This window comes from Myotis daubentonii, chromosome 4 (assembly GCF_963259705.1).
Source record: "Myotis daubentonii chromosome 4, mMyoDau2.1, whole genome shotgun sequence".
Lineage (NCBI taxonomy): Eukaryota > Metazoa > Chordata > Mammalia > Chiroptera > Vespertilionidae > Myotis > Myotis daubentonii.
The window spans coordinates 97158615-97182721 of NC_081843.1; the positions used below are offsets into that span (position 1 = coordinate 97158615).

The window sequence follows — 24107 nt, forward strand, 5'->3', positions numbered from 1 at the left end:
CTTTTCCACAGGATTAAGCCAGTCTGAGCACATGGATAACCATATTGAGCAGCCCAGGTAAAGGAATGTGCTAGAGGCTCTAAGTGAGCTCAGCAGATTTAAAATAACCATCACAGATAGTAGGCGAACAAGTTGACCAGATGCACAATTTAGGTAATTTAAAAAAACATTTGGAGTAGTAATTAATTATGCATGCATTAATTAGCTTAACAAGTATTTTTTTTTTGGATAATCCTAGTGATCAAAGCAGTCTTCTGGATGGTTGGGGCACATTTGCATATAAAACAGACAATATCCCTGTCTTTTAGAAACTACAGTCTAGCAGGGTGGTTAAAAAGAAGATGAATGAATGAATGAATGAATGAATGAACGAATGCCAAACAAAAGGTGTATGTTGAAAGGTGACCAGTGTTATTTAATAAACAAGTAGACCAGAGTGAGGAAGATCAGCAGAGTTTGAGATGGATTTGACAAGATTCTTAATATTGGTGCCATATGAGCAATGGTATGGACTACAGGAAGTAAGATTTGGTCATGTGGACAGCTAGAAATAGCACTCTAGGCAAGCAAACAGCCAGTGCAAGTTCTGTGAGTTGGCAGGCTTGTGTGTATGGAACCCAGGGAGTCAGAGGAGCTTGATTAGAGACAAGGTTAAGGAAAGAGTGAGAATGGGCTGTAGGGGTCCAAAATCAGAGGGTCTTGAAAACTATCACAAGGATTTAGCTTTCACTGAGTGAAATAAGAGCCATTTATATTGGCCACAATGTACTTTAGTCCTTGCTTTTCTCCAGTAGTGTTCCATTTGTGGATCACATGCATTGAGAGTTGGCATTACAATAGGTTTTCACAGTTACTACAAAAAGACAGAGTGTCAAAAGAATTGATGTTTGACAAGTGTCTTATGAAAATGCAGGACCATATGTTCTCAGCTTGGAAATGAACAGAGACAAGAAATGAATGATTGACTGTACTGAAAGGAGAGGAAAAAAATGGAATGGGGAATTTGATGAGGATATTTGTAGTTTTCATTCACTGATAAAAAAATAAATATGTTCAGTGTAGTCCCAGAATTCAAGGTATGTTGCTGTGTGTGTGTGTGTGTGTGTGTGTGTGTGTGTGTGTGTGTGTGTGTTTTAGCAATAGATTATCTGGTTCTTAGTCAAATTCTTACCATTTCAAAACACATTTATTACTTCAATGTTCAGGAAAAAGAGGAGAAAAAAAGATGACTTAGCCAAAAATGTTTGAACACAGAATGATGCTTTTAATAATACATTTCAAAAATAAACTAAATATTATATTTTTAGATTTGGTTTCAAATAAATCTAAATCATTTTTTTGGCCTAATGGCCATTCATTCATTCATTGACTCATAAAACTAAACGACAACAACAATAAAAACCATTTATTTAGCTACTAAGTACAAATAATTAAGATGCATATTGGGAAATATTACCTTTAAAATTTTTAAGACACTCACAGTGTGGAGATAAGGATAACTTGTGTATAAATAGTGGAGGTAATAATGTGAAGTTGATAGAGACAAACACACCAAGGCATGGGAGTGAATTAGAAGGATTGGACAAAGATGCTAAGAGGATACAATATTAAAAGATGGGTTACCAGGTAGAATATTTTATTAGAAAATCCATCTTTCAGGACTATGTACCAAAATAAAGAAATGATAACTATGACATGTTACTTAAAATACATGCATTGAACTACACCGACAGAAAATTTTAAAAATAAAATCAAATGCATTCACAGAATTTTATATCGGTAAACTCTTTTGTTAGGAATAAGCTAAACTAAAATGTATTCTCATTTACCTGAAATAGCTAAGACAAAATTGTGGTTTAGGGGGACAGGTAAAAAAGAACTAAAGTTGCTGTATTCTAGACCTACTACTCTAATTTTGAGCTGGTTGGACAATATGGTACTTTTCTAGAAGGTCAGGTACTGATTTTATGATTTGCTGTTTAAATACATGTTTTAATTTATTATTTCCACATTTATTTTTCATGTGGCAGTCAAGTATTTTTCCTTTATGTATGTGTCAATTACCCACATTGGGAGAGCTGGCAGCACTGGAATTATTCAATGAAATTATTATTTCCCATAGTGCTCAGAAGGTCAACCCACTGTGAATGCAACCAAATCTATTTCAAAAGTTGATTTCCAGTAACAATGTTTATTCTGACATATTCTCCTTGGCAATAGAATCATGATTAAATGAAATTGTTAGCTTCTAAATTATTGGACCTATAAAAGGAATATTTACTTAGAGTGTTAAGGATTGGTTTTTAAGATTGTTTTATTTACTTTGATAATGTGACAACAATGAAAGAAAAAATAATCATATTTTCATTAACAGTGAAATCTGACTGCATTTATTAATTTTAGTTAAATAAGCCCTTGATATTCTCTGCAACTAACACATTATTCACATCAATACTTAGAGAAAATGTGAAGATTACAGTTCTTTTATACATATTTAATATAAATATATCATTCTAAAATGTTATCTATAATATAAGGCAAGGGTTATTCATAAATTTATAGAAGCAAATTCCATTCTTTGACTGGCAGTAAGATCCCTTAACACTCATATAGTTCTCACACAGGTACCATTAAAATGAAAAATGCTCACTTTTTAGGCATATGTATACTAAATCAAAAGCTCATTTTTTGTTTTAATATTTTTCTTCAACTTTATGATATTATTTTTGAAAGCACAATTAATAATGTTCAAACAAGGCCAATCAGATACCCGTCAGTTATGAATGTGTTTTAAACTTTTTCTCAGGGTGCTCAATAAATAAATACTTCTATTTGTATACACTTTGAATCAGTTTTCACAGAATCATACTTTAATCAGAAAATATGAGCTTATGTGATGTTAATTATATTGATTTTTTTCAATATTGCTGTGCTCACTAAATCTTGTTTCTATACGCTAATGAAATATTTTATTTCATGATGAGTCTCTGGGCTACTAGAGAAACATGAAATGTTATGGACACATTTTACATAATATTCTGTATTATAGTAATTGACCACATGCTTCTAAATGAAAATTACTATGTCCAAACATATTATATACAGATGCTCAAACATACAGCTTAAAACTAGATAATTTGTAATTGATTTGATAGAATTTTAATTACATTGCAGAAGGATATGGAAAAGAAATTTAATAAAGAACTGATTATCATTTTAAAACATAAATTTTGCCTCGTCGGTGTGGCTCAGTGATTGATCCCAGACACTAAGAGGTCACAGGTTCTATTCTTGGTCAAAGCATATGTCTGGTTGCAGGTTTTATGCCCAGCAGGGGGCGTACATGAGGCAGCCCATAGCTGTTTCTCTTTCATCAATGTTTCTATCTTTCATTCCCTCTCCCTTCCTTTCTCTAAAATCAATAAAAACCTATTTTTAAAATATTGTAAAATACAAATATTATATTTTTTAAAATATAATCAAACAAGGAATATGGCATTATTAAACACCAGTTTCAAAACAATTTTATGTAAATGAATATACAGACCTGTTTTCTGATTTGCAGTAGAAGATAGCTCTGTATTTTCATTATAGATAATTCCCGTTAAGTTTTATGTCTTAAAATTCTTTACAAAACAGCTGTTTTATTATTTACCAGGGGCCCGATGCATGAAATTCGTGCAAGGGGTTTGGCCCTCGCAGACCTGCTGCCTTGTGGCCCTGCCCCCCACCCACTGGTTGTTCCAAAAGGTCATTCTGCCATCTGGTCTAATTAGCATATTAGGTCTTTATTATGTAAGATTAGAGAGCTCTTAAGTTTTCTTTGAATGAGATATTTATTTAGAAAAACATACAAAGAGCTCAATCAAACATGTTTAGAACATGTCGATGTTATATTTATCAATTATTTATAGAGCAAATTAAATGAGTTTAAGATTTTTTCTCTTGTATATGTTTACAGAGATTTGATTCTTACTATGAATTGGAAATAATTTTTACAGACATAAATACTGTTGCATGAAGAAAAATATCTACTAAGTTAGAAACTGTAACCTTCCAAGCAAGTAGAGATTTATGTTTCTTGTATTAAGAAAACACCCAGAGATAAATATCTTGGGTCTGGTCCAGCAAGTCCAAGATAACATTAAAAATATCCTTTTAATTTTCCAATTCATCACCTTAAACTTTCTGCTTTCTCCTTTATGCTCATAAAGTAGTGTCTATGTATCTAGCCATTATGTCAGCAATGTATGGGAAAAGGGAAGGAAAAAATGAAAGAAAAGCAGCAAAAAGCACATACCAGATGAGTTTGATCATTTAAAAAAGTTTTCCTAAACATCACCAAAGGTTTTGTTCATGTTTGTCTCATTAGCCAAAATGGAATCCCATATCTAGCCTTGGCTCTGAAGTACTATGGGAAGGTGAGCATTTTAATTAGGCAAACTGCTAGCCAAGACACAGCCCATTGATAATAGATTCCATCGCTATGGGAGGACTATATTAATAAAAATGAAGGGGAAATGAATATTAAATAGGCCACTGGCAGTGACTGCCATACTCATCAACTTTGCAATCAGATCCAAAAGACAAACTGAGATATTGTCAAAGGGATTGCTAAATATAGACGTTCAGGTAGACTTAGTATAATCGTAGATAACACATCTCACTGTATTTTGTGATTTAATGCTCTGGAGTAATAGTTTACTGAAAGCTGCAAGATAAAGATAGAGAATTTATTATATAACTGCATTTTACTCCCTATCTTCTAGCTATGTAGGATTGGGCAAGATATTTAATATTTCTTGACATTTATTTTCTAATTTATTCAATAAGAGAAATTTTAGAGGGATCGCATTATTTTGCGTAGAGTAGCTGCCGGGGTCCAACCCCAGCAGGTCCAGGGGTCCCCAGAAGTGTGGACGGAGTCGGCGAAGAAGGAAGGACACGGAGACAGCGTTCAGTTGATCAGCAGCCTATCCAGGATCTCTAGCCAGGATCTCCAGCCAAGTTCTGTTCAGGATCTCCAGCGAAGTTCTGGTTAGGATCTCCAGCCAGGTTCTATGTCCATGTTCTCTTGCTAGGTTCTCCAGGTTCTCCAGCCAGGTCCTGTAGCCATGTTCCCTCGCTAGGTTCTCCAGCCAGGTTCTGTCCAGGTTCTCCAGCCAGGTTCAGTCACCAGGTTCTAGTCAGGTTCTCTTGCCAATTTCTGTAGTCAGGTTCAGTCCAGGATCTTTTGCCATGTTCTCTCGCTAGGTTCTGTCTCTAGGTTCTGAGGCCAGTTTCTGTCCAGGATCTTTTGCCATGTTCTCTCCAGCGAAGTTCTTTTGTCTGTAGGTTCTGTGTAGGTTCTGTCTTCTTGGCTCTCTTCTTAAGTTCTGTCTCTTGCTGCCTTGTTACATCTGTATTTATACCAGTTGATTCAATCCTATCAATCTCTATTACAAAGGTTAGGGCGTTTTTTATCTCCATTTCAGGGAGTAAAGATTATGTAGCTTAAGCATGATTGTTCATAGTTAAAGTGATTAATTACCCGCCTGGCACTTAGTTGAGGGGTTTTATTCTCTCCCTAACTTCAGGGGAAAATCCCTACCTGGGGAAACAACCTTTCTCAGAGAGGAGACCTTGGTTAAAACACATAGTGCCAAGAAGGTGAGCAAACATTTTAAGAACAGTATGCCATATATGCCAGGTCCCTTGAAACAGCAAGCATGGACCGGCTCCCGGCACCTTTCTTTCTGGTTTTGGTTAACCAGCTCAAAGTGCATGCCTGTGTCTAGTCTTCCTAGTCTCTCAAAGGTTTACTCATGCCCCATGATGTATTTTGTCTTGCAGAAAACCCTTGATCTCAGGCAAATCCCAGTACACATAGATGTGGGCTCAGGCTATCAATCTATAATCTATAATAATAAACACATAATATGCTAATTAGACTGGACAACCAAAAGACCTTCCAGACATCCTTCCGGATGACCTTCCAGACAAAGCCGGGCCTGTCAGGGCCGAGGCAAGCCTCCGCAGCTGCAAGGGCCAAGTCCCTTGCACGAATTTCGTGCACCAGGCCTCTAGTATAGAAATAAAAGGACAGAAGAACATTAAGCATAAGAAGAAGCAGAGGGCAGGGTTTGACCATGACTAAACTGCAGTAATAACAGCAAGGAGCAGATTTATTCCAGTCACAATGGGGACAAGAAAGTAGGCATTAGCAGCTGGAAGGAAATAGGAGCTAAGGCTTAGTAGTGCTTACTTTTTGTTCAGTGTGAAGCTCCTTACTTTTATTATCTTATTTAGCTAACATTCTTATTGGCTAACACTATTATTCCAATTTTACACATAGGAAGTTCACTATTTCGCCCAAGATCATAGCACCGAACTCAGACCATTCAGTTCCAAAGACTGCTCTTAAATGATATCCTACATTATATCTACATAAAATAAAAACAATAATGAAAATGAAGCCTTAGCCAGCGTTTCTCAACCTGTGGGTCGCGACCCCTGAAAATACATCCTGCATATCAAATATTTACATTACGATTCATAACAGTAGCAAAATTACAGTTATGAAATAGCAACAGAAATAATTTTATGGTTGGGGTCACCACAACATGTGGAACTATATTAAAGAGTTGCAGCATTAGGAAGGTTGAGAACCACTGCGAGTCTACTGCTTTAAGAGAAATCTAAATAGATTGGCCTGTCCACGTTTATGACCGGAAAATTCCATAACAGGTGAGAACCTGTAGGCTGAACTAGCAGCAGTTCCATCGATGCCTTTAACTGATATTGTTCACTAATAGTAAGATTTATCACAGACATTATGGAAGACACTTAATGGCTACAGTACTCTTAGAGAAACGTCCTGGGAATATATGTTTCAGGCTGCTGCAGTTCTTCTCAGATCATATCATATTTCTTGTGAAAATAGTGTAGTGTGAACTGATGGGCCTCCAAACCTGAAGAGATAGTTCAATGGGTTTGTATTCTGAATTGGAAAGAAAAGTCCATTTTTATTTGCTCTTAGACTCGTGTTTTGAATCATATAATATTAAACATAATAAGAATGTTAGAAGACGCTGCCTCCAGTTTGTCTTTTAAATGTCCATGCTTTATTTTTAAGACCTGGATAAAAGGATGTGACAAAAAGCATCTAGACATTCTTTTTTTTAAAATATATTTTTATTGATTTAAGAGAGGAAGGGAATGGAAGAGAGAGATAGAAACATCAATGATGAGAATCATTGATAGGCCACCCACCTCCTGCACGCCCCCCACTGGCGACCGAGCCTACAACCCGGGCATATGCCCTTGACCAGAATCGAACCTGGGACCCTTGAGTCCACAGGCTGACGCTCTATCCACTGAGCCAAACCAGCCAGGGCAATATCTAGACATTCTTGAACAATTTTTCATGGTGGATCTATAGGTCGACGTGAATTGATACTTGAAGAAGAATGAATGAGAGTCAGCTAAGAAAGTTTAGTAAATGAAAGTTGGTCTCTCCCGCAAATGTCTAGCTGCAAAATGTAAATGGTGCCAGATAATGTACTATCGGTGGACTAACTTTTCAGGAGACTAACTGTGGTTCACCAAAGATATTCATTCTAATGATACAAAGGATCGTATTGCCCCTATAATTTTAAATGTTCAATGTGCGAAAATATTCACTATCACTCTTCTTGAAATGCTGGCCCTGGAAATACTTTGTAAAGACTTACTGTCTTATCAGAGTCATTTTAAAGAGGCCCCTGGCCAAAGATAGAACAGTTGAGGAAGGTGAGGGTGACGATACCCATAGACCAGAAGGTACCACAGCTGTTTGAATCCAAAATGCTCTGTTATGGCAGCTCTGCCTGGTCACATTTGACAGATGCAGGCGACCTGTAGCATCGAGAGTGTGACGAGTACAATTTGAAACTGACATTGACAAGTCACTGCAGAGAGAGACAGATGACGAGGGAGCTCTGAATAAAACGATTTTTAAGTCAACTGAACAAAAAAAGATAATATCCATGATTCTTTACTCAGAGAATTCCAAGTAGGAAAATTTCTTCATACTTAAGAGAAACAACTTTTTTTATGTATGAGTTGATGCTACAGTTATTAATGACATGAAGTTATTAGGACTGTTTCAAGCAGGAAACTCTGCTCTCTGCACTCCATAAAATCAGCCTGGGATATAATATGCAAAATAAAATTTATGTTGTTACTAGTAGTACAAACCATACATGATTTATGGAGAAGGCACTAGAATTGCATTATCACTAGAGTATATATGTGTGTATATATACTAGTATGTATATTTGTTTTTAATTTTGAAAGCTTAAACTTACTCCAGATTTAATAAAGAATAAAATTTCTAGTTTTGTTCCTTTTCCCTCGACTGTTGTTGCTGCTACATGGCTAAATGTTATCATTGCTCTGCTTTTTTCTTTGTGGATAAGAAGTGCTTATTATGATTAAACACATAGGATCAGGGAGAAGGTAAGTTAGCAGATATCTAGGATAATAAGGACAAAGCACAATTTATACCCCAACATTGAAATTCCTTTCTGTCTCCACAGACATAGGCCTTGGCCTTGTATTATAAGCTCAATCTCCCTGATTGAAAAAGTTCACAAGAAGAAAAGTCATTTTTAAAACTCACTTTTTATAGCAAGTTTCTGGCTAAGGAGATATATCCACAGTCCACAATTGACTTTATAACATGTAATAACTTTTAAAATTCTTATTTTAAAATTGAAGACAATATTGTGAAGTGTGATCACTGTAGATTTTATAAGTATTTCTAAATAATCAGGTATATTACTTTACATATAATGCATTAGCTTGAAAATTTAGATTTATTTGGTTTTTGTATTTACAATAGAAATAAAAACAACTATCAGACATACGTATATGCATTATCTGACATTTTCATATATGTTATAATAGGAAGAGTGAGAAAGATTTGTATACTCATTAAAAATACAATAAATTTTTACTCATTGAACCAACTATACATAACTATTCATTGCATGTAAATTAGGGGAGAGTTTTCTTTCTATATTCAAGTGACATAATTACAATGATGTCATGGCATTTCTAGGTATTTATCAGATAGCTTCCCATGGAGAAATATCATTCTTAGTCTTATCTATCATTGTTTACTTCAAAATTGCACAACCTATAGTCAAGTATTTATGGATAAGATAAATTACATTGCAGCTTTAATTTTTCAGGTTTACAACTCTTACTCATGACACAGAAAATGAAGAGAGATTTAAAATCCATTGCAAGCATGTAACTAGAGTTTCATAAAATTTTATGTTCTACAAAATATAACGTGATAAAAATGTGAAGTGCAGAAAATATTTTACATTATTTGCTCTTCATGTCTACAAGTTTTGGGCCATTTAAAAAGTTAAATATGAGGGGGGAAATATTTTTATTTTTGTTAAAGAAAACTTCCAAAATAGGTTAAAATGAAATGGGGAAAAAAAAACACATGAAAGAGAAAGTGCATTATTTAGACTAAGTCAAACACGTGAGTTTTGTTTCCAGTCTCTCAGCTTTCGAGCTGCAATATATTGGAGAAATATTTTAATATCCCCAGCTTCAGGCTCCTCATTGGCATTGCTAAGAAGGAAAAATATTATTAACGATGTCAAAGAAGACAATACTTATAAAATAATTAGTACATCTCTATAAATTATTTAAATAGAAAAGATTAGTATAATTATGAATAATCAAATGATCCCATTTTGTTTGATATATATCCTTCTCTACCCACACAATAAAGCTATGTCTACTAATTTTCCTCTTCGTTATTTTTCCTGTGTTGCTAATGGAGCTGGAAATTGATGTGGTCATTTGTAAGCCAGCATCGATTTGTTCTCAGTCCCTGATGCCTTTTGGTGGTACTGACTTTTTCCCATATAAATTCTGTAACACATTTACATATGAAATCATAATGAAATACATTGAATGTAATTCATCTCACCTGCAACCATTAGAAAACTAGGTTGTTGTTTTTTATTTTTAAAGTTTTAAAATTGTATAGGCCAATAATATTTTGATTTATTAAACATTATAAGGCTGATTTCAATTCCAAGTGGCCCCAAAATAGGAGCAGGTAATTTTACTTGGTTCAATGGAAAGAACTCTGGGCAAAGTTGGATAACCCAGTTTCTATTTTGATTGCTGTAATTAACTAGCTCTATAATATTGAGGAAATCACTTAGCCTTTTGGATTCTCAATTTCCTCATTTGTGAAAAGAAGTAATTGAAACAGTGTTCTCCAAGGGCTTTCCAGTCCCAAAGGCCTGATCCGATGTCGTTACAGAAGCCATTGCTTTGACACTGTTTTCTTTTTAAATCTATACCCCTTCTTAACAATTCAAATCACACTAAAAATATTATGGGAATACCTGATCCCAGGGTATCCCAATTTGGTTTAATTGATGCCTATGACCAACATAATGGGGTGACAGCCAGAGTGGCCATTCTCTCCAGTCCAGGAATTAATTATGCAACGCGCTGGATTGCTCAGTTCAAGAGTCCTGGTAGAAATAGTTCTAGAACAAGAAAGACATAGCCTACACCTCTGTTAGGCAGTTTTTAAAGACAGTTTTTGTATGTGAACTGATATATATCTGAGCTTGCTGCTCAAATGCCTTATTATTCTCCTTCCCAGGAAGAGGGTCAATAAATTTCAAGCATCATTAGCAGCAAGTATGTACTCAAAACCAACAAATTACATGGCAACTTCTTAGAGAAGGCTTCAGGAGATAAAAGGGATGGCAAGTTCATTATATCTTCAAGAACGGAAGGATCATAGAAGCGAAAGTACTCAACATTTTATAAGGCAATAAGTGAAGCCTGTTGTAAGCTAAAATACAGTATTGTTTGTATTTTTTATGTCAGAGGAATCAAAACTAGGAATTAAAGAGAAATCATGTTCAGCACATTGCTTTCCACCCAGAAGGTAGGGGAGTGACTTGGGCAGTAGCTATGCTGTGGATTCAGAAAGGTTCAAGCACAGGATTTCTTTTTTTTTTTTTCTTTTTTTTTTTTCAGAATTTACTCTTTTAATGACTTTTCTATATATCACATACCAGGGTTAGCCAGTCATCATGTTTTGCATTACATCCCTGGTACTTATCTGTCTTATCACTGGAAGTTTAATTTCTTTCATTTCTTTTTTTTATTGCTTAAAGTAATACAAAGGGTATTACATATGTGTCCATTTTTCCCCCCCGCCCTAGACAGTCCCCTAGCCTCCCCTATCCCCCAGTGTCTCATGTCCATTGGTTATGCTTATATGCATGCATACAAGTCTTTTGGTTGATCTCTTATCCCCCTACCTCCTGTCCCCCAACCCTCCCCGGCCTTCCCGCCAATCAGAGGATTTCAGAAGTGTTCTGTGAATTGTGATGCCTTTTCCACTGTATATCTGTGATTTTGAATTGGGGAAGGAGAGTAGGAAGAAACTGTGCACACTGACCCTGCTTCATTCAACATATATTTTGCATAATGATGTCGCGGCTAAGCTTTCATTACAGAAAATTCTATGTTTAAAGAAATGCTTAGGACAGCTGGCTTACAGAATACCTGCATGGAGTGTGATGAAAGTACTGAATCCATGCATTTGATTCAAGTTTAATTAACTGTTATTATTTGAATGGCATAGCAGAGGCCTATGATACAACCTAAGTGTCTGTACAGTGAGTCACCTTTCATTTCACTTCCCACAACAATTTACATGATGAAAGATCTGCCCTCAATCCTACACTCATCATACTAGATCATTCATTTCCCTCATTCAAAAGGTAAGATTGGGCCTAGCTGGTTTGGCTCAGTGGATAGAGTGTGGGTCTGCATGTACTCATTAAAAAATACAATCAATTTTTACTCATTTAACCAACTATAGACTGGGCCTGCAGACTGGAGGGTCCTTGGTTTGATTCAGGTTAAGGGCACCTGTCTGGGTTGCAGGCTCAATCCCCAGTAGGGGTTGTGCAGGAGGCAGCCAATCAATGATTCTCTCTCTCTCATCATTGATGTTTTTTTTTCTCTCAAAAGTTAAAATTGAGAGATATTTCACTTTGATCTAAAACAGGAAACAGAATCCCTTTCTACTACCACCAGTGAAGTGGGGACTGCCCTCAGCTCCTCGAGGTCACCCCTCTCTATCAGCAATTCCCCACATGGGTGTTTGTGTGCTCCTAAGCCAGCTAGGGTATGTGTCTCTGACTTCTATGTCTACCCCTGGAAAAAGCCCTCTTGCTTTTAAAGGGCATCTGTGATTAGGTCAGTGCCACTGAACATAGGCCTAGAGTTAAATCCACAGGCTTCGCAGTCCTGGGGTTATGCAGAGAATATACACCAAGGGGAGCGGAATCCTGGGCAACATTGTACAGTCCTGCCGACCACACCCTATGTCTGAACACAATCATAATGAAGAATGAAGATTTGATTTGAATTTAATTCTGTATGAAATACAAGTTTTATGATCTACAACAATACAATCAAGTATAATTGGACCCTGTTTAATCTCAGAAATTCTGTCTATAACTTATCTTAATCAGCAGCTAATGATATATGGACCTGAAAATTATAAAAAGCAGTGAAAGGAGTTAAGCGAAAAAACTATGTTGTAATTGTGGAAATCATGCAACTATACAACCTATAATATTCATATGTTAGCTTTAGTAAAGTGTGATGTATTCACACATACATATTCAACTTAATTCCATATAGTCAATGAATTATTGGGAAAATTTAATAACGAAGTGATTTAGTAACTTTTCAAAACAATGAAACTTTGATTTAAGGTCTCCATTAATATCAAATTAAGCATCTGCTTTTATAATCCAGAATTTCTTTTTTATTTGACCTTTATAAATGCAATAGCCTGAAATCAACTTATTTCACTCAGGCATCCAATAATATATATTTGTGAAAAGCAGTCAAAATTGAGCTTCTAGCACCTGGGAAAGATGTTTTTATTTTATTTTTTAATTTTTCTTTTCTCTTTCTATTTGAAGTCAAAGTATTATCTCTTTGGAGGTTTCTTCAGAATCCTATTAGCCCTAGTGGGAAATAAGTGAGCCCTGAGAATTATTTCTTCCTTAATGTGTCTATAATAAGATCTTTAGGAAAAAAAAAAAAATCTCTGGTTAACCTGCACTCAGAAACAAGGTTCAACTTACTGCATTTCTAATACAGAGCAGTTACTGTTTCTGTTTAACATATTGAAATTTAGCATTGAGATTATTCACGTTCATACTATTTGGCAAAAAGTGAGTTATTTAAGACATACAGATCATGCAAATAAGATAATATTTATTTATACAAAACTGAGAGATATGAATACTTAACAGTAAGTTTGACATAAAACAGCTTGACTCATAATACAAAAAACACAATCTGTACTTGGATTTATTTTTTCTGTGTTTGTAACATAATTTCAAAATCCATTTAAAGTAGTTATTATAAAGTGAGGAAAGGAAATAAAAGACTTCAATGAAGTAGTTTTGTGATTAAGACATAAAGCAATTCCTACAGTAATGCATGCTACAGAAAATGGGTCACCTTCAAACCACCGTTGAAAATAAGCAGATAACATAATTTCAGATTGCATTATCTAAAGAGCATTTTTATAGTATGTATATCTACGTAGTCTTTTTTTCAGTTTGCAAAAAATGTCCATATGTGAACAGGTTAAAACACAAATGCTCTTTTCATCTTTTCCCCCCCTCACATACAACATATATACACACACACTTAAATATCCTCACATTCTCACATCTACTTATAAGGTCATTAGTTAGTTGTGAGAATGAAAATATACATGTTAGTGACTATTTTTCTAACTAAGTGGAGAGGGGAAGGAGGAAGGGGACTGGATAAAATAAGGTGAAGGGATTAGCCACAGAACATAGAGGTATAATACATAGACACAGACAACAATATAGTTATGAGCAAAGGGATGGGGAGAGAGGATCTGGGTGAGTAGGATAGGGGGTGTGGATGTGGACGTATGTAATAATGTCAACAATAAAAAAATGGAGTTACTTCAGTATGTTCTTAACATAATGGATTTCTATATGTTTCAAAGCAAACTATGTTATAAAAATGTGTACAAACTTAGTAAGAACAGTTTCAGTTGAAAGGTTTTGATATAAAAGCAAGTATATTCTCTTCAAAATAAATGTTCATTTTTTTAGGTGACTATTAATTATCCCAAATATATAATTGACACCTAATATATTGGAATTATTTCTAACTATGAATATATAAATTGGTATTTTAAATAAAACACAAACATAACATGCTTTTTAAAATATATAGTATATGCTTTTTAAATTTTCAATAGGAAAGTGTGATTTTAGAAGCACGAAACTATAAAAAGAAACCATTTTGAATGAATATTATTGTTGATACATACTAGAGGCACAGTGCACGGATTCATGCACAGGTGGGGTCCCTCGGCCTGATCTGCAGGGATCCAGCCAAAACCAGCTCTCTGACATCCCCCGAGGGGTCCTGGATTGCAAGAGGGAGTCATTGCAGCTCAGCAGCTCTTGCATTGAGTGCCTGCCCCCTGGTGGTCAGTGTGCATCATAGCTACCGGTTGGACGGTCAAATGGTCAGCTGGTTGGCGGAGGCTTAGGCTTTTATATATACAGACTAGAGGCCCGGTGCATGACATTCATCCACGGGGGGCGGGGGGGGAGGGGAGCTTCCTGAGCCCAGCCTGCACCCTTTTGCTGTCCAGGAGCCATCAGTTGGACATGCTTAGTGCTGCCGCGGTGGTGGGAGAGGCTCCTGCCACCGCCGCAACACTTGCCAGCCGTGAGCCCGACTTCTGGCTGAGCAGCGCTCCCCCTGTGGGAGTGCACTGACCACCAGGGGGCAGCTCCTGCATTGAGTGTCTGCCCCCTGGTGGTCAGTGCACGTCATAGAGACCGGTTGTTCAGCTGTTCATTTGCATATTACCCTTTTATTATATAGGATTGTTTCCAACTGTACTCCTTTCTTCTTGAGAACAAGTACTAAGTTATGATCTCTATTCTAGTATCTCCTGGAATCAACAATGGGCAGTCCAGAGAATTTTTTTAAAGCTTTATTGTTGAAAGTATTACCGGTATCATTTTTCCCCCCTTTGACCCCTTCTAGCCCACCGCAACCCCCATCCCAGGCCTTCACCATCTATTGTCTGTCTCCGTGGGTTATGCATACAAGTTCTTAACGCATTTTTGAATTAAACTCTTTTTAGTAATGCATCTATAAGAATAGAATTTGGTTTTCCTCAATCAAACTGATGTCACAAAACTAATTCTGGGTATTTTGCATCTGTGGTTTGTCTAATTCTTGAACCAAAGATTTTGATGATCTTTTTTTTTTTTTAAATTTGTCTCAAGAGAGACCCAGTTTTGAAAGTTAAGAAAAGTTATAGTAATCAAATTGAATGAGTTTGGTTTAGTGCTAGTCCCAAAGACACACGGGGTTAGACTACCTGATTTGAATCTCAGCTTTGTATCTTTCTATTTGTATGTCTGGAGGCAACCTTGCCTCTCTGTGCCATGATTCCTGTATCCGCAAAGTAAGGGCTAGGATTAGAGCTGTACTCATAAGGTTGTTCTGAACATCAGAGTGGTTTTAGATTTGCAAAGTGGTCTTAGACTCAAAGCCATTGGAAAATTGCCTAGCAAAAAGTAGAAGCCTGATAGGGTTTTCTATCATTATTTCAGATCCAATTAGTTTTCTTGTGTCTATGAATATAAATTAATATAACTGAAAACAAATCTGACTTTACAGGGTTTATTTAGAGAGAAAGGAAGGGAAATTGATGTTATGAAGTTAAATTCTTTACAATATCCTCCAAATTTTACAATGTAAATATTAGAATCTACATTTTACATATGAGGATTCTAACATTTACATAAATTTAGTAACTTATACAGTAACATCCAGGTAAGAAGTAATGGGTTCGGAATTTTAACCCCAAATGTCTGTCTGCTCAGGTTCATAGATTTTAGATCAGTCTATGTTTTACGTTAGAGTTAAGATCTGTATCTGACTGCTGTATTAGAGCTATTAAATGCTTAGGCAAAGAGGTTAGGGTACAACATACAGCTTTTGAAATATAATTTTTACATTTTGAACTAGTTGAATTTAGTTATATCTCTTTGATTAGAATTATCATGTTAGTTAGTATATCACTGATTAGTTTGAGAATTAAATAAAGCTTATAAAACTATTACAGATATTGAGTAAGTGCTAATAATAAAAATAATAATGGGGAGAAATTAATACTAGCAATAACAAATTAACAAATAATATATATAAATGTAACAATGTATCATTGTTATTAATGAGCCATCATTTTTGTGCCTTTAAATCTAGAATAAAACATAAAAATCTACCTAGTATTCTGAAAAAATAACCACATTTAAAACCATACATAAAATGCAATTTATTTCAAAAACAGAGGTTCCATTAACGATGGTTTGACCAGAATAGTTTGTTGTCTGGAAATGTTTTGTTACCTAAAAAATGGCTCTGTGAAAAATGTTCTACAGCTTTGGAAATGTATGAAAAATTATTTTAACCTTCTCCTTCCATATTTTTCCTTCTAAATCCAGGCACCATGCCAATGACCTCTCAAACTTTTGCAGAAATACCTGTTAATATATTGTGACACTCTCAAATGATTTAATATAATCTGGGTGAGCTCAAGTTGTAAAATAGGACACTCTGAAAAAAACCCCAAAAAACAGGATGCCTCTCACATATGACCACACATATAATAATCAAGGACAAAAGGAAAGATGAAAGAGAATATCGGGCGGATAGTATATTTTCTCTTTAGCAGTGTTAAATAAAAAAAATTCAACTGAGTAAATTGAAAGATCAAATGGGCTTATTCAGTGATTCATGAATCAGGTAGCTTCCCATACAGTAAATACAAGGAGCTCTGCTGCGCTGGAGAAGGTTTTTATGGATGGGAAGGAGGCAGAAGAAAGATGAGCAAAGTACTCTTCACTTCATGCAAGATCACCCTCCTAAGGGGAAAGGAAGGAGTCCGTCCAGCAGGTGATCTCTCTAGTGCTGACCAAGTAGTTCCAGGTTGACTTGTTAAAAAGGTGACATCCCTGGGAGAGGTCCAGACAATTAGGTTAATTGACTTGGTTGGGTGATGTGGGGCACAGCTCAGAGATTCCATTTGGGGCCTGTTGGTTCCTTTTAGCAACAGGATGTATAATATATCCTAAAACATTAGCTTTTGTTGCTCCCAAGCATGGTAAATAGCCTTTGTTCTTTGCTCCTCTTTAGCATACCTCTGGGGAAATGTGGGCCTTTTTGAAATGGGTTTCTACTTTCTTAAATAGAAGTTGAAATATTTCCAGATGATAAATAGCTTTGGGTCTGTAACCCAGGCAGGGGAGTTCTCAACTCACATTGGGCTGTTGAAGGGAATTCCCAACCTTGTAAAGTAGAATTCCTCTTGCTGGAATGGCAACAATCAAGCAAGGAAGAACAAATGAGTCCCCTCCGGGAACAGAACCGAATAGATGTCAGATATTCTTGAGCATTCAGTGGCTTCAGGAAGAGAAAACGTTTGCATGATTCCATTACTCAGACAGAGTTATAAATCATCTTTGGGTCTGGTCTTCCTTTGTCAAGAAACAACGAGTTAAAAACAATCTAATGGCACTGTAGCTAATAACAATGGCCACTGTGATGTTCCTGAGAACAGAGCAGATTAACAGGAAACCTAAGCAACTACAAAAAACACTTAGTATTTTATAAGATCACCAAGGAGAATCTAGCAAAAGTCATTTGTTTCATACACAATGAATTTTTTTCAGCCAAAGAAACTCACATAAAATTGCCTTATATTCATTTTTGCAAGTTTATCTGAATACATCCTGTATGTAAATAAAACAATTTCTCCTTTCAACAAGCCCCATTCTCTCCCCATGCCTAGTAACCACCCCCTATCCGGGCAAATAGCAAATGAAAATAAAATCACTGCTGGACATGGTAATATAAAAACATTTTATACTCTTAGGTGCACTTTTCAACCCAGAGAAAAGAAGAATAAATTCCTTCTTTTGTGCAGCGGTTTCTAAAATATAATCAGAGATATGCTAGTAAGTTCTTGACTTTAGATTAGCTTTCTCAAAACTTTTAAGCCCTGATGTTCAGTTTCACTTACACTCTGACGTTTAGACCTCAGTATCTTTTTTAAGCCTCTGTTGGCATCTCATTTTCACGCTCCATCTGAGGTGACTTGGAAAACAGCAGAAAATAACAACACCACTTCCACAAAACAACTGCCTGGACACCGCATATTTCTACATCCACCATTTATGGAACTCTGTTTCTAGGACAAATGTTATTTTAAGTGTCAGTATTAGAAGATGATTTTATTGGAGTTGGCTGTGTCAGTCAGTAAAGAGTCATCACCTACACAGAAAAAGCTTTTTAAAAGTAATTGAAATAAGAAACATCGCTCGCTGTTATTTTTAAATGGCTCTGAAGGAGTTATTAGCTTTCTGTATGTGTAGCTTAAAGCCTCTGTATAAAAGGGCACCATGTGATTTTTCTGAACACAACTCAGAGATGAGGCAAAGCACAAGAATTCCCCTTCTGCACCCTCCCTTCTTCATGCAAATGAACTAAGCTGTAGCTTTGCAGTGTAAGCTACGCCTGAGATTCCCGTGCTGAAAAATTAAAAATAAATTCATCTATAGAGATCAATTTCTGGAATCATTCAAGATTCAAAAATGTTGATAAAAATGATCATGGTTTTGATCTTAAAAATTACCCTTCTATTTTGAGGAACTAAAAAGTTGGACACACACATTCATCACATTTTTTATTAAGAGATAAGCAAAATCCACTGACTTCCTTAAATGAATATGATATGGAAATTTAAAAATAATTTTGAATAATTTCAAATGACACTGAAAATCATTATAATATATTGTTATTGAAAGTATTGACTCAGTTATCATTTTTTAAAATATATTTTATTGATTTTTTACAGAGAGGAAGGGAGAGGGATAGAGAGTTAAAAATATCGATGAGAAAGAAACATTGATCAGCCGCCTCCTGCACACCCCCTACTGGGGATGTGCCCGCAACCAAGGTACATGCCCTTGACCGAAATCGAACCTGGGACGATTCCACAGGCCAACACTCTATCCACTGAGCCAAACCAGTTAGGGTAACTCATTTATCATTTTAATAATTATGCATATGTGTATATACAATAAGAAAACAATTACATAGACATGAGAAAATATATGAATATGTTAATATATGTGAACCATTTTAGATATGTATATATTCATATACATTTATTAACATGAATATATATAACTGAAAGTGTATAAAAATGGTTAAACAAGTTATCTCTAAGTAAGAGAGTTTCACTTTAGTTCATAACATTCTCTATACAAGTTATTTAATATGTAATATGAAGACTATTTTACAGTACCCAGCATCAGGTGAACACCACTTATTTAATATTAGATTGATTGTGAATAAACACCTATAGTGTAAGCTAGTTACCTCTGTGCCTGACTTAATCAGCACTGAATAACTGGCTTTGAATATTGCCTGCCAATGCAGGTTATTGCATGTGATCTCCTTTAAGGTATTATCCTGCAATGAGCTACTATAAAAATTCTAATCTTCTCAAGAGCTTTACATTAAATAAGTTCATTTTCAGTTCAAAATTTAACATATATGTTTTTTAATTTTTATCATTGAAAGTATATGTCCTGCTCCCTCCCCCATTGACTCCTTCTAGCCTGCCCTGCCCCCACCCCCTGCCCCAAACCTTCAAATATTGTTTGAAGTTTTAATTTCTACAAAACTCAGATTTAAATTAGAAGGAAAAGGTGGAAGAGGAAGGAATAGCAACATTGAATTTAATTTGGATTTTGGAGAGAGCTGGAAACACATTTGCTTTTTTATTATGTCAGTTCAAAAAGAAAATAGTTCTGATTTGAGCTAAATGAAGATTTTTTGGTAACTACTTGGATCACATTGTAAAAACCTATTTAGAATTTTCACTCCGTTTCTGCAATATTACCACATATTTTTTGAGCTGTTGACAAAATGGATACAGTTTATAAAGTCATTGCTTTTGCATTGAGCATTTGCCTGTCTCATATCTTTAGATGAATTTGAAAGCAAAAGCAATACCCAATGTGTTGGATATTTTTAATAGTATGGTTGGAATCTGTAATTTGAAATTGCTAGGTTCAAAGAAGATTTATCTACAGCTTGATTTTACGTTTGAACCTTCTTATGCTTCACAGAAGTTTATGAAGAATTGGGGTGGGGGGTGGGGGGAGAGGCTTCCTCCTATCATTCATAGCATTTTTCTTAGACTTGAGTAAAATATACAGAAACTTTCAAAGAAAAATCAAATATTAGTGTCCCCTTATTGTGTTCTTATTCTCTTAATTAGATAACTTGATCAGGTCTAAATCCTTTGCTTATACTTATATACATATATACTTTCAGAGCAAATTTTCTTATCAATATAAATTTACAAAATGGATATATTTATTTTAATAACATTAATTTGAATGATGATGTTATCTTACTGAACCTAAACTAAAATGTAGAGTTTAAGAACAAAAGTATGTAAAAGAAGCAAATAGGATCCAGAGACAGAGAAACATCCATCAGACCATCAAGCCTCAGAGGGAAGGTAGGGGAGGGTGGGGGTAAGGGGGAGAGATCAATCAAAGGACTTGTATGCATGCATATAAGCCTAACCAATGGACACAGACACCAGGGGGGTGAGGGCATGAGTGGGGGCCATGAGGGGCATAAGGACACATATGAAATACCTTAATCAATAAAGAAAAAAAAAGAAGCGAATAGATACGTGTTCGAAATCCTTGTATTTATGCATGCTCATGTATTTGGGGGCTGTACTTCTGATATCTGCAATGTACTAAGCAATAAGATGGATTGAGAGAAAGCTGGAGTGAAGGAAAGATATGGGATGTATCTCTGCGGGAAGTCAATTAGATTCAAAGGTGAATGGTGGAGTCTTTGGGATATACGGGTGTTCGCCATATATTTTTCAAACTTTGTTTTATTGTGTGTTTAAAATGTTTATAATTAAAAAGTTGGTGAACAAAAAAAAAACATAAGAAAGAATTATATTGTTTTTGTTTACCTTTTCTGATTAAAAATTATACTGCAAGTATGGCTTTTTAACCTAGAACCTTATCTTTAATGGTGTTCATATTCTTTCTCTCTCTCTCTCTCTCTCTCTCTCTCTCTCTCTCTCTCTCTCTCTCTCTCTCTTTCCCCCTCCTTTCCCCTTCTCTCCCTAAAGCTCCATTCTGACTTAGATAAGGGAGAGGGCACTGTTAAATACACCCTCTCTGGAGATGGCGCTGGCACCGTTTTTACCATTGATGAAACTACAGGGGACATTCATGCAATAAGGAGCCTGGATAGAGAAGAAAAACCTTTCTACACGCTTCGTGCTCAGGCTGTGGACATAGAAACCAGGAAGCCCCTGGAGCCTGAATCAGAATTCATCATCAAAGTGCAGGATATTAATGATAATGAGCCAAAGTTTTTGGATGGACCATATGTTGCTAGTGTCCCAGAAATGTCTCCTGTGGGTGAGTAAACAAACCAAACTTCTATCAGATGCTACAAGACCTTTTCACATTTATTTTCTGCAGGTTGACGTAAACATCTTACTTGTAACCCAGAAGAGTATTCTTTCACTGTAGAGCAGTGGTTCTCAACCTTCCTAATGCCGCGGCCCTTTAATACAGTTTCTCATGTTGTGGTGACCCCAACCATAAAATTATTTTCGTTGCTACTTCATAACTGTAATTTTGCTACTGTTATGAATCATAATGTAATTATCTGATATGCAGGATGTATTTTCATTGTTACAAATTGAACATAAAGCATAGTGATTAATCACAAAAACAATATGTAATTATATATGTGTTTTCCGATGGTCTTAGGGGACCCCTGTGAAAGGGTCGTTCGTTCCCCCAAAGGGGTTGCGTCCGCAGGTTGAGAACCGCTGCTGTAGAGGATACAATAGTTTAATTTATTTTTTTCCAATTTTCTTTCTATTTAACTTTTCCTTTTTGCTGAATTCTAAATATATAAGTAGATAAATAAATATCTAGGACATAAAACATTCTTTCCCATATTTACATTTCCCTGAACTCACAAAAGTCCTCCCGTTGCACTGAAATTGATGTCATTACCATTCCAGATACCTGTATAGCTGGAGGTAACCACCACACTCAACAAATAGCAGATAGTAATCCTTGGCTGAAAGTAAATTATCCACAGCATGTGTCACAGCTGAGCCTGAAGGTGGTCCGGAAAGGGGTTTGTTGCATCCTTTGTTGCTTTCATTGGAAATCCCAGAACGGTGATACTGTTTTCTTTGTAGCTGTAGGTCACCATAGTGGTTAAGCCATCACCCTAGGAAACAAATATGATTATGAAGTCAGTATTAGAGTAATTTTACAATTAAGCTTTTAGTATCATCTTCATTCTTTATAATTAATAATAATGTAAAATCAGCCCAACCAGCATGGCTCAGTGGTTGAGCATCGACCTATGAGCCAGAAGGTCACAGTTCAATTCCAAGTCAGAGCTCATGCCCAGGTTATGGGCCCCATTCCCAGTGTGGGGTGTGCAGGAGGCAGCTGATCAATGATTCTCGTTCATCAATGATGTTTCTGTCACTCTCCCCTCTCTTCATCTCTGAAATCAATAAAAATATATTTAAAAAATGCAGTCACATTTCAATAACAACCTAAACTGTAGCTATTCTTATTTTTACTATAAAATATCAAGAGATATTGAAATATTGAAACAAAGCTTATACAAATGCCTGTTTAGCAATAGGGAAGTGTACATGTGAAAATATGAACAATTAAACCTTTAATAAAGATTAACTAAAATGAAAATTATAAGGAACAAAACTGTACAAAAGGAGAAATGGTGTTGAGCAGGGTACATAAAGATTTCAGAGGAAAATCAAGATTTGAGATCTGTAAGACTGTAAAATATATTTGGTTCCTGAAAGTTTAAGAAAATTCTAGTGAATCTATGAATTGTTTAAGAGAAAGGTCACTTTGTTACTAACTTGTGTGACATCCAAGATTCCATGGAAGTAACATTCATAGTTAAAGTGCTTTTACTATGACCTAAGGAAATTACCTAATGATGCAGATATTCCCAACTCAGACTTACTCCTTAGAGACAAATTTGGTGTTATGAATGCGGTCTTAATTCTTTAAGGTCACTGGAGTGACAATGAGTTACAGTAATGTGCCCTCTTCCGTATCTGGTAATTTTGAATCACTGTGGTCTGTTTTAAGTTACTTTCCCTCTCAGAGTGCTGATAGGTCTAACATCTTCAAATCCATATTCATACTTGTATTATCTTCTTCTGCCTGAGGTAAGCCATTATGAAACAGCTGTTTTGGAAATCAGGTCGCTATGACACGTTTTATTGATGTCAATTCTGAATCATAATTTATGTAGTAAGACCTACCATTTTCTGAGCTATAGTTAGGGGCCAGAAGATCTAAATAGAGATTTCCATTCCCTACTTCATTTAATCATTATGAAAATTTCATGCAGTGTTTTTTTTTTTTTTACTATTTATCTTTATTTTCATATGAAAACTTAACCCTTGTGTATCAGAAAGTATGAATGACTCCAAGGTTCTTTAGAATAAAATTAATTGTAATTTATTATACCTTTTATTTTTGGGTTAGTAATTTTTTGTGGGGGCTTACTAAATTCAGTGTTTTTTGTTTTGTTTTGTTTTATCTCAGCTGAGCTGGTCCTTTAGATATTACCCTTATTTATTTTAATTATATCTTTCTAGCCCAAAACTATGTTTTGGACTTATCTTACATACTTTGCCTGCCCCAGTCCTTTAATATGCTATTTTTACAAGAAGCCCTCTTATATAAAGACTAATATTTAAAAGCCAAAATCTGGTTTCTATATGTATTCTTTGCTATTTGCTATTGGAGTGTCATTACCCCCAGTCCCTTTCAATAGGCACAACAAAAGCATCTATCCAATCA

The 24107-nt window shown here is 35.5% G+C and overlaps 1 protein-coding gene across 1 annotated transcript in view; it reads left to right on the forward strand.

Annotated features, from left to right (window-relative positions):
* The window catches only part of CDH12 (cadherin 12), a 178221-nt gene that overhangs the window by 41187 nt on the left and 112927 nt on the right, over positions 1 to 24107 (forward strand). Inside the window, exon 2 of the mRNA XM_059691876.1 lies at positions 21356 to 21650. Coding sequence (XP_059547859.1) covers positions 21356 to 21650 — 295 coding nt within the window. The remainder of the gene's footprint in view (positions 1 to 21355; positions 21651 to 24107) is intronic.